Consider the following 12,393-nt stretch of genomic DNA (forward strand, 5'->3'; position numbering starts at 1 on the left):
CTTTTATTTTCGTAACGCACCTTGCAAAATCGAGAACAAAATCAGTTTGAAAAAACTGATAATCGTAAAAGTGATCTACAGCGCCTCGGAGGTCACCGGTGACCTCCCACCCCGAATAATGCATTAAAAAATTCTTGTCGGCGTCAACGTGTTAAATTCGAGTGGAGGTAGGAAACATCGATGTTCCTCTTCGAATTCTAGTAGAGTACGAATGTTATTTTGGTAACAAATCCAGGGAGAGACGATCCAATAATCGTCGTGTATTCAAGACGAATCTCAATGACCGTTCGGAGAGTGGTTACATCGGAAGCACCCGGTATAAGGGAGTCCCGGGGGCTGTTAGCCAGCATTATTCGGTTTCAAGTACGGAATATTGTTTCTAGAGATCCCGGGCGCTCAAATTGCTAGCATTTAGCAGCTTATCTGGATTATCGTTTCCCCGTGCGCAACCGGGGAGAAACGAAACGGTTCCGTGGGGTAAAAACGCGAGACGGGCGACCCGCGCTTTTCGAAATTCACTGCCTTCCCCTCCCGCCCCTTCGAGCGTGATTCTTTTTCTCCCGGGCGCGAGGAAAAGGATTACTCGTCGGAAAGGATTAGAGACGCTTTTTTCTCTCTCTCCCCCACTCTTTACTCCCTCTATAAAGGAAATAATTCCTACGTAGAAAGCGTAAATTCGAGGAAAATGAAACCTTTGCGATTTCGAGTAAGCCGATTCGAGCTGGAAAAACTCGAATTTGGATCGTTGCATAATGAAATTCGTCGTCGATGGAAAGAGTACGCGATGCAACTGAAAAATCGTGCGAAACTTCTGGGACACCGTGTGCGCTCGTAAACGCATAGACACAGGGTGAAAAGAGAGAGAGAGAGAGAGGGCGGACGCGCACATGTAGCTTCCAATAAAGCTCCGCTCGAGTGCTCGATCGGCACTCGACGAATCTCGAATCGGACAATACCCTCGTACGTCTATCTGAAATAACCCATAAGGTCTCTCGAGTGTACATCTATATAGGGGCGGTAATGCTTCGTGGCACGGTTACGAGTATCCGGGCTGTACAAGTAGCAAAGCTACGTTTTTTACCTTCTTTGCAGGGATTACTTCCGGGTCAGCAGTCGGGCTCGATTGTGTCCGGTCCGCAAGCTTACAGATTACCGGACACTCGTCGCTGGATAACGTGACGCTTATCGCGTGTAATCCACAGATTTTTCCGGCCACGTTTTCCTCGACTTGGCCTTTTTTTACGCTCGCGGAACGCCCACGCTTCTTCGTCGATGTTTCGCGAAAAGACACGAGTTAAACAAATATACGCGAAACCGCTAATTGACGTTTCCTCGATCGCGATGCATTCGTTGCAAAAGAAATCGAGCAATTTTTACCCTCATTTTTCCTTTTTTTTATCTTGCTCTCCCGCGGGATTACTTCCGGTTCAACGAATCCCGCTCAGTCGGGTTCAATCTCCGTACTCTGTGTCAGATTACAGAGTACTCGCCGTAGTAACATCTATAGTAACACGTGTGTAGTATGTAAACTCGTGGCGCGCGTGCGCATCCAAGGACCAAGCTTCCATATACGTAGCTGCGATTGCATGCACCGACCGAGAAACGCATTGCATCCGTGTGCATTCGATGCATATCAGGGGCACGTTTTCTTTTTTGTTTCTTCGAGAGAGAGAGAGAGATTATAACGCTGAATTATCGTAAACGGCGTGCAGGGGAGCATCGGTGTAGAAACTACTTTCGATCGAGTTTGTGAAACGTGTTTAGAAGATTCTTGTACAGTTCGATTTTATTTGAAATTAATCCCTCGTTAATTAGATCTAGAACAATCATGCTCATTACTATGTTTCTCACGTTCGCTACGCCTTGACACAAATCGAACGAATACTTGGCTGCATCCCATAGTCGATAACACACGGTCCTGGAATTCCATGTCACGACGTTCTCTCGTCCATGATCTAAATTATATACAAAGGACATCGGAAAAACTGACGTAATTCGATATAACAAACGTGAATTCCGCCATTTTTTCTACAGCATACAGGGTTTTCCGCAACGTAAATTACGACCGAGTAATCAGATCCGCTTTACCGTCAGAATGCCCTATCTTACCGGCGAGTAGAAATTGCCCTACCTTACCAACTAAAATACCACGCTTGGTGTTTTTTACGTGGAACAAACGTAGCTACGTCCATATTATCCGCGATTTCCCCATATTCATGGCCAATAGGATACCCATACTAGCGAAATGTCGCCGGAATTGAAACCGAAATGTGTCCGGAGGCAAATGCGCGAGCAAAGATAGAAGATTGCGCGTGCAGGTGCACACGCAGAGACCGGAGTACTCCGAGTAATTGGAGTCGGTAACGGGTGTACATTTAATGCGTATACTTGTTGCTTGCGCGCCAGATGTGCGACTCCCAGCGGAGCGTATACAGTGGTTCGAGCGACGAGTAAACGACGACCACCCCGAAGTTCGTGGTTTACTGTTAATAGATGTAAACGGCCGACTCGGGGTGAACCGAAGGGACTCGACGATCGGACGATTCTCTAATCGATTAACCAGTCCCACCTGTGGCCGGTCAGGATACAATTTCAGAAAACATTTACAAGAGTGCTCTGGGTATCCCTTTGGAAAAAAAATATTTCACAAATCTCCGAGTAGCTTGAAGCAGATTAAACGATTCTTTTTCGACTCCAGACGTTTGCATCTTTTTATCGGGAATCAAGATGTTCTCTAGCTCCGTTTCTCCGTCGTGTGCGCCCCTTTTATCGAGTACAAAAAGTCCAATTCCATCGTTGGATCGGTATCGCGTATTGACTCGAAGCCAATACAAAACGTTCGGTTTGCATTGTCAGGCGCTACAACCCCTGTACCTTAATCTATCCGCAATCAAATGATCACCCGTCTCCCCACGGATCCCTTTCTTCTTTCATGGTATATTCTTATCGTCTCCTCGGGGAGAGGATAACCTGGAATCGCATCGTAGGTCCGTCTATCCGTCGGTAAAGTGAAATGAAAGCTCGAGTCAAAGAGCGCGGACCGTATCAGGGAAACAATTTAACTAATGGAACAGTATTGCTCGTAGAAATCTATGATCGCGTATGCAACCTTTGTGCCACGTTATCCGGCGTCTTTCGATGTCCGATCCTTCTCGTTATCGATTCCAATTTGTAAAGGCCGACGTCTCGACGAAAGGTGTCTCGTATTTTTTAATCAGTCTCTGCTTTCGCGTCGGAAAATCGAAAACGAAAGTCCTTTAGAAAACCGGGGAACAGGTGCAACGCGTTAGCACCGCGGCGACGAGGTGCTTGATTGGCTTCCTCTCGTCGACAGTATTGGATCCGAGTATAATTTGCACGTCTTCAGGGCGCATAATGCGTTATTAGATGAACGGGTGACACGTGCTCCGACACGATGCTATTATCGACCGTTCTCGCGCGTTTCTCATTGTCACAGTTGTCCCTCGGTTCCTCCTACGCGCTCCTAAATTAATGCCTATTGTGCGATTGTATTTTACCAAGTTGCCTCCAGCCATTTTTTAACGCGTTATCTTATCTCGATAGCGGCGAATCTGTGTTAACGCTTCACCGACGGGAAACGCGTGTGTTTCTTCCAGTAATTTCTCCGATCACGCGAGAAAAAAAATTCAAATTTAATTACAAAAATATTCATGCGTATTTCGAAGGAATTCCGTATCGTTAAAATGCCGGGATCGATCGATCTTAACGTTGATACGAGATCGAGAGTGACAACAGTCTTGGTTGTTGCATCTAAATAAGAAGGATCGTGACCGAAATTGGCAGGCAAACGTTCCGATATCGACGAAACAGCGATCACGGGGTGATCGAAGGGGGAGATATTACAGTGGCGTGTCTCTCGGTCCGTGTTTGAGTTCCACTGCGATATGAATGTCTCCCCATGGGGGTGTCGTCGCATATCGATTGGAATGAGGTGCCAGCTACGCGCGAACGCATGTATGTACGCACGTACGTATGTTCCTCCTGTTTCGAGCACCATTATATATGGTATTGCGAATTTCGTGGGAGTTGCGGCGTCGAAAAGAGAAGGGTGCCAATGGTGAATCGTGTCCTGGACGATGACACGGTCACAACGATAATGGTGGCGTTAGAGCATTCGTCACGCGCTGCCAGAAGCTACCAAGTCATGTCGCTTAATATCATCGTCCATCATCGTGTGCTGCAATTTTTGCGCTTTCGGAACTTTTTAAATAAGAGATGTAGATAAGCGTTACGGGGTCCCTTTGGCTGGTGGAAATACTTAAAAAGCCATTCCCGATGCTACCTGGCAGATAGCGTCCCCTTCCAAGTCTCCATTACCCTAAGACAGCTTTTAACGAGTCCGTCGATCGAACTGCAAGATTATAGCGAGGCAACCATACACACGATTCGGAAACTACCTTTTATAATTAATAATTAATTAAACGGTTCGTTAAAGGGGGATGGGGGTAGTTTCTCGAGCCACACCTTAGCTCGGCGCGTCGTTGTTGCGTTCGTAAATCGGAAGTCTCGTCTCTTTTACAGTTTCTGCCAGCGAGGAGTTAACCGCGGCGGATGGTGTCGCGATGTTTCTGCCTCCGGCGCGACGCGTACGCTTGCATCGAGAAGCGTAAAAGTGCCTCGAGTCCGTTCCACCCCGACTGTAAATGAGGCGCGAGAAACGCGATGTATCCTGCACTGCGAGGAGAACGAGTCGCAGAGTCAGTTCGATATTGCCAGGGGGTGGAGGGTGGTCTTAATGCATTTGGCGAGGTAGCTACGGTACGCATCACCAGCCACCCTTTCTGCAAGCTCAGCATGCCCTCTCCCTTCGCTCTCTTTCTCTTTGGCCTTTCCTTCGCCTCTGTTCTTCCAGCTTCTCTTCTTTTTTTTTTTTTGTTGCATTCTCTCTCCTGTTTTCCTAACCACCCGACCCTTTCTTTGTATCCTTTATGTCTCCATGTTTGTTTACGTTTTCTCCCGGATTTTCCGACTTGGGTCTTCTTCTCGAAAACCGTTTTCATTTACCTGGCCCTTTCCTTCTTTGGTCTCCCGCGCTCTCTCGTCCCCTCTCCCGAGAGTATAATGGATCTAAAACGAACCGTACGACCCCTTGGCTTTAATCTCTTAACGGGCAAACGACAAAAAAAATATCATTTGTATTCTTCTTGGGAGACGAACGGAGAGGACTGTCTGGCTCGATCAATTAAGAGATTGCCTTGTCTACGACAATTATCCCCCGATCGAACGCACGGGATTAACGGCGGGGGGGTTGTCGAAAAATGTCGAACGAGAGACAATTGAATATTCCTGTAGAATCCTCGGACATCCGGCTGTTTTATCTCCGGTGCCGCTAGTTTCGTTACTTTGGAGTTCTCGCTAGAGTCGCGGGCGACGGTCTCTCTCGGTCGGGAGCACTTAGAAAATCGATAAGCTCTGGCTCACTTGATCCACCGTTGGCTGCTGCCAGGCCATATCTTGATTAAAATCAGTGCCGCCCGACGCGCTCTCCTTTCTTCACCCTTCTCGCCAAGATCCACCCCTCCGCTCCCGTTGAATCCGGTTAGTCTCGTTAACGTCTTAAGTCACTGCCTCCTCCAGCCACCTTCTCGCTCTTTCTCATCGCCACTTTCTCCTCGAGAGGACAATAGAACCTCGAGCTTCCTCGAAAACTTACGCTGCTACTTCTGCTCTAACGCGTGTCCGATAAAACCACCCCCCACCCTTCCGCCAGTCTTGATTAAATTTAACTTCGAGAGCAGAGATTGCGCGTACGTTTCCACGATCTCACGGTGTCTCGTTTGATGTAAGACGAAAGTAAAAGTGCACTTGCAGGTCTGTAGGATCGTATTCATCTTTTGTGGTCTGATTATAGAACGTTGCCTCGGAAACTAACGCTGTTAATTCTGCTCTAATAATCGTCGAGATCTTCGAGAGCGGAGATTGTTTTCTCCTATGTACGTGTGGCGCTACTTCGCGTATTAGAGTTTCAACCGACGATAGAAAGTTTGAATGATATCGCAGCGCGGATTATGGTCGAAACGATTGCGTAAGTAACGGAACCGAGTGCTCGCGCTTAATACCGGTAAAAAAGCGAACGATTACATAAATCGCGATGCAATCTTCGCGTTGGGAAACGGTAAATGTCAATTACAATAGAGATAGCAACTTGGACGCTCTCAGCCTTCGTTGCACGGTGCGTATCCTGTTTCTACGGTGCGCACGCTAATCGTGAAAAACGAAACAGGATAAACTTACCGGTTTTTCTTCCGCGTAATACTAGGGGAATATGAAACTCGTCGATCTCGCGAGCTAATTAATTTTGGTCCTCGTTTTTACCTCGATCGACGAATTTCCATCGTCGCTGTGGAATTATCGCGAGGCAGAATCGGTCGTTGCATTGAAAAACAGTTTGCATCGCCGTTGGGATTCCCGATCCCGCAGAGGGTTTAATTTCTCGGACAAAGGGGGCAAGGAAAAGTGTAATTCTTTAATTTGATCGGGCGTTCCCGTTTCTCGGCATGGCGCCGGGCGTCACGTTGTTCTCGAGCGGTATCATTTCGCGCCGCGGCCAGATAACGAGTGAATTTTTCACGACTATCCTCATTAAACGGGTGCCCGGGGGCAGACGAAGAGAGATCTCCCGTTGAATCCGATCGAAAGAGCAAAGACCATCGACGCCAGAAGGTAACGAACCTCGACGCTCTCGGTTCCCGGGCGCGATTGTGTGTTCGGAGCACATGCAATATGCTTTGTGCCAGGATGCCCGAGGGCTAAGGCATTCCCCGCAGTGGCCCATGGAAGCCTAAGACCGACGTGTGTCAGAGGGGGGCGAGCTTCCATTCGAAGGACGCAACGCGCGATTCGGAGTCTCATCGACGGCCACAGATACCCAGGGACCAAGGGAAGAAGCGCGACTGCCCGATGTTTGCCGCCCTCAAATGTTTACCGAACTACCCCTCGCTACTCCAGGATCATATCCTGCTTTCAGACCAACCTCTCAGGATATACGCGGACCTCGTCCTTCCATAAGACACCCGTCACGCGTGTACCACTTTCAACATTTTACTACTTACTATCCCTAAAAACAATTTATAGAAGTAGAGTCTCCTTTAGCGACTCGACATCAGTTTTTATCTCAGGAGCTCCGTTTCTCCAAGTCCGAACCAAAGAGATATATCATACAATAGTGTAAGTAAAACAGATATTGATTTGATTGAGGTTTCTCTAAAAAGTTATTAAAAAAATAAATTAAAAAACTTCAAATCGCTTTGAAAAAATTATTTTCGGTTGCGGGGGTCAATTCCAATCATTTCTTGCGAATAGACATACCCCCGAAATCCTGACCATTATCGAGAAAAAAATTCATTACTGAAAATATAATGTCCGATCATAACTGTCACCCTGAAAATTGAGAGGTTTCAAATCATTCCGAAAAAATTATTTCCGGTTGCAAGGGTTAATTTCAATCATTTTTGGTGAATACGCGTACACCCAAAATCCCACGTACTTTCGAGAAAAAAATTCTTTACCAAAAATAGTGCGTGGGAATGTTTCTATAACTTTTTAACGAAGCCTAGTGGCCGAACACCCTGTATATACGAAACGTCGATGCAAGAGGTCGCATAGTTTCCTTGTAAAAAAAGTATCAAGGAGAAAAAAAGGCGTTTTACAGCAGACCTCCTTAAAGTAGTATAGGTGTCGTCGCGTTGCGTTAATTCGTCCCGGTGATTATGGATCCATTAGTGTGGCAGGCAACAAATAGCACGGTACAATCCAATAACCGTCGTAGCCCATAATAAAAGGGGAGGCAGTTTAAGCACCAGTCGGGGGTAGTTTAGGTGACGGCGCGTACGCGGGGTAGCTACGTATACAGGAGGAACGCGAGTGTGCGCGCATGTTTACTAGTGGATATTTCGTTCTCTGTTCTTCCCCGTGTCCCGAGTGGTCTGTCGGTTTCTTTCTCGTTCTCGCCCTCCTCTATTCTTTTCGTTTCGCGTGTTGTCTCTGTTCTGTCGGTGGCCGATTTAATGCAGAGAAGGGCGACAGCCCTCAATACCGGCCAGATACCGATCACTACGTTCATTGTCGCATCGCCGTAATATCCTGCTATGCCGATGGGGAGTTGCGACTACGTCGAGGATGACGTCGACGACGGCTCGAGAAGAACGGAACCCGAGGTTCGTTCACCAATACAACCCAACGCAGCCCGAACGGGGTGAATGAGAACGACGAGGGTGGACTAAAAGCCTCGACTCTGCGTTTTGGCCGAACACCGGCATCAGCGACGTGTTAATTATCCCGGGTGTTTCGCGCGGAACAAAAATCGCGGGGACCGAGTCGAGCATTCAATGGAAATTAATTGGAAATGAAGTTTGAGTCGCGATTGGGAAATACGGTACTCGCCATCGCATTCTGGCTTTTCGACTCACGGAAATACGATACAATTACGATGACTTGCTACGATCCATCGAGAGATTCTCTTTATTTATTTTACCAAAGATTATTATTATTTATTCACGGGATTAAACTCACATTATGAAGATAGTTATTGACTGTGAATAATCACAGGAAGATGCCTAGTAAAGAACGTTTAAATGACAGATAGAATTTAATGAAATTGAAATTCAGAATGACCAAGTATTCTGGAAGGATACTGTTAATTTATTTTACCAAAGATTATTCATCCCCCTGGTGAATCCTATCGATCGAATGCACCGTTAACCCCCTCCCCGGAAGTAAAGCGAACGATCTTGCGAAATCTTTTTCCCCGGGACTCCTTAAACGCTGGCCGCTAATCTGAAAGCGTGGGCGTTTTAAGACGATCCTCCTATAAACGTTCGTTGATCTTTACTGCTCCTCCGATCCCCGGTTCGGTTCTCTCGCTCGACTTTATGGGCCTGTCGAGCAAATGAAATGAAATTCATGCAAATCGCAGAACAGCCGACTGGTCTGGCATCGCTTTTGTATCGGGGCGGTGATGCGTCCAACCTATATCACGAGGGTGAAACCGTACTTCCCCCTTTGCAGCCACCGAGCGTGGGCTCGAATCAAGTCCCTGGCCACCGCGTCTTTTCGTGGTTTCGGGAACGTTTAGGGTCGATCTCGCTAATATTTTATCGGTTCGAATTAAGATTGTCAAACCGAAACGCATTGAACTCGCTGTTGGCCTCTGCAGAAGCGTCGTCGATAGATTTGCGGCGGGACTCATCGGTAAGGCTTTCTAGCACAGATTGTTTTTGAATCGTTCTTTCGTTGCAGGTCATGCAAAAAAGGGATCCAACGACTACGGCAAGCGGATTGGGACCTTCTCGAAAGAGGATTCTGGTAACAACGGAATTAAAGGCGACGTGTACGCCGTGGACGACTCAACTATATTCATAAAAGGATTCTACTACAATGGAGTCGTTCCTACGTACTTCTGGGCCGGAAACGGCTCGGAGGTCCACCGGGGTTTCATCGTCCCGTATCCGGAAGTGGAGAAGGGCATGTAAGAAATCATTTTTCACATATCGAACCTCCCACTGGAATGTTTAAAGGATAAGTCCTTGCACGAGTAAGAACGAAGGGGGGGCGTGGAACGTGGTTACGTATGCGGTCACGGTTAACGCGTTCGAACGTTGAAAAAATGGGGAACGAAAGAAAAGGAATGTGTGGCGCGGGGGAGGGGGGCCGATGGACGAAGGCGGCATACCGTAACCAAGGGATAAAATGAAACTCAAAGAGCTTGTTGTGCGCGACGAAGGGGCGGTCGCGGGGGGATGGAAACAGGAGGAAGGTCGGACGAATGGATCGCGGGAGTGCAGTTAATAAAACGGGAATTATACGCCGATCTCGTTCGTATTTCATCCGCGTGAGCACTTTATTACGTTTCGATCCGGTACTGCTTGTCTCTTTTTCATCGAGATTGGGTGGAAAAGTCGTAAACACCGCCCCGAGACCGACTTCCTTCTTTAGACGTACCTTTTTTTTTTTTCAATCGATTTTTCTTTTTTTTTTCTTGTGACGTTGCTCCCTCCTTTAAATATTGATGAAGGTAATTGATTCGTTTACGACCGTGGCATATTATTCTCATCGGGCGTAACCTTCTCCCCGATCGAGTCTATTTATTATTTAGTTACCTTTGTCGATTCTCGAGCCACGAAAAGATTCGAAATTCGGTATAAATGCTAAACGTAATCGTTCGTCGTTTGCCAGAACTCGATCGTTCGAAGCGGTTGCTGGTGAAACTGGCCAGCGGAAAAACGCGGTATCATTAGAGCACTTACGAGCACAATAGAGGTGCGGAGATTCTCCAGTGTTTTTTTTTTTTTTTTCTTTCTATTCCTGTCTGCGCAGTAAACCGCCGATGCTCGAAGCGCACAACTATACGGACATCATACTGAAGCTGCCTGACGGAAAGCGGATACGGGACATCAACATGCTCAGCATTTGGAACGATCGATTCGCCGTAAGTGAACCCAAACATCTCGATCATTCTTACTAAATCCATCGACGATGCGAAAGTTTTGCGAAACCCTCTATCTCAGATTGGACACGGTGTTTTTGTTTTTTTATATTTTCACAGAAAACGTACGCTTCGTTTGTTTGTTCGTTCTGCTATTGGAACGATTTAAAACGAGTATACGAGTATCAATGGACTCCCTCTTGCCCGTATAAATTCTCTGGCCTCGTCGAATCCGATAATAAAACGACAATCCTCCGGTAATCTCGCGCACGGTATTTCCAATAAATTTGTGCGACATACTCGAGCGGCTGGGGGAGGAAAAGACGGTGCACCCCCTGGGGCTACCACGTGGCACGAGGTTTTATTCGAAACCCCACGATGCGCGGAGAATGGAGATAACTTGATTTTTGAGAAGGTCCACGGGTCTGTGCGCCCTATCGGACGTGCATTCGTGGTCAATGGTGCGTGAGAGATGGATACGGAAGCCGGGACCAGGGGCGGGACACGCATTTTCCTGCACGTGCACAGGGGCCTCTGTTGTATGCACGCACCTAAGCATGCATTTAAGTCGTTTCTCGCCTCCCTGTCCTTCAGGGCTCGTACGTCTTCCATTCTGACACTGTCAACCGGTTGTCAAACTACAGAAAGGGTTTATTTGGGGTGCATCGCCTTGCATTGTGCAATATTCTTTAATGCGATACTTCGTATTAACAAACGATGGAAGGGCCGAAGGGGGCAGTCTCGTGTAAATGTTGCAAAGTTTAACCATCTTAACTAATTTATTTTATCTCTCGAAATTTAACCTGTACGTTGTTGAAAAAAAAATTGATTTTTTCGAGGTCTCGCAGGAGACTACCCCCTTGATAAATCTGTTCATCCTTTTGGCGATCCACCCTCGCACGCCCACTCGCTTACCCACAAATCTGGGACGGCTGGTCGCTTGCACAAAAGTCAGTATCGCTGGAAGATTTGGGAGGGGCGGAGGGGGGCCGTGGGGGACGGTTTGAAACGAGCATATCGACGGTTGAGAGCAAGAGCTTTTGCTCTTATATTAGGAGGGCTTTAATATCGAAGTCTGAGGGGTGCTCCCTTACCGTGACAACCCTCCATCAGACACGCTCTGTCACCGCAAAACGCGCTGTCCGCCGCCTATGGTCCGTTCTACAGGGTGTCCCGTTACGATACGCGACCGTAAGTGATCGTCGAACCTTTCGTTATAAATCGATCCGTCCCACTCGTCGAGTGCACCGATCAGGAACGCGAGTGGAAACCAGGGGAACCACCCAACGTTTTCGAGAACTCCGAAATAATGAACGATGCCCTTCGAGACTTTGCGATTATACCAAAGATGTCTGTCGCAGCGATTTCTCTAAAAAGGAAATGAAAAATCTCAGAGATCCCCGGAAGCATTCTTGTTTCCCTCCGATACGTGGCTCTCCATTCTATTCGTGATTCACAGAAAACTCGAGGCGGGGGTGTACCGATCTCTCTCGGGGGTGGAGAAGGTGGCTGATACACATACAGGGGTAGACGTGGGTTTTTGCTTGGGTATCCGGTAGACAGGAGCTGTCTGTCAGTCAGCACACCCTCGCGTTACGTCGAAGGATGTATTGTCGGAATAAGCCTTCTTCTTGTTCCGCTTTCCCATTCCTCTCCCCCGCGTCCCTCGTTCTCGCGTGCGATACACCGCCGCTGGTTTCTTTTGAAAATGAACAGAGAGATATCCTCGGTCGATATCAAACGGCCCTCTCAATGGACCACTGATTCAGATAGGATTTAGTAATTTTTTCCAACGTCCGCTCGTCCCCTCGTTCAAAACGGTCTCGCCACTTTTGCTCGCGTTGGGGGAACCTGTCCGGCCTCTGGCTTTCGGATCTTATCCACGGGGCTTCCTCGGGGAATCCAAAACATTAAAGCCGTTGATCGGTCTTTCATCTCTTTCGTTTCTT

The 12,393-nt window shown here is 47.6% G+C and overlaps 1 protein-coding gene across 4 annotated transcripts in view; it reads left to right on the plus strand.

Moving 5' to 3' along the window:
- Positions 1-12,393, plus strand: part of LOC143348725 (protein Skeletor, isoforms B/C) — a 52,919-nt gene that overhangs the window by 19,943 nt on the left and 20,583 nt on the right. For all 4 annotated transcript variants that reach the window (XM_076779311.1, XM_076779310.1, XM_076779314.1 and 1 more), the window contains exons 3-4: positions 9,259-9,487; positions 10,336-10,447. In XM_076779311.1, coding sequence (XP_076635426.1) covers positions 9,259-9,487; positions 10,336-10,447 — 341 coding nt within the window. The remainder of the gene's footprint in view (positions 1-9,258; positions 9,488-10,335; positions 10,448-12,393) is intronic.

The sequence above is a fragment of the Colletes latitarsis genome, chromosome 12 (assembly GCF_051014445.1).
Source record: "Colletes latitarsis isolate SP2378_abdomen chromosome 12, iyColLati1, whole genome shotgun sequence".
Taxonomy (NCBI): Eukaryota; Metazoa; Arthropoda; class Insecta; order Hymenoptera; family Colletidae; genus Colletes; species Colletes latitarsis.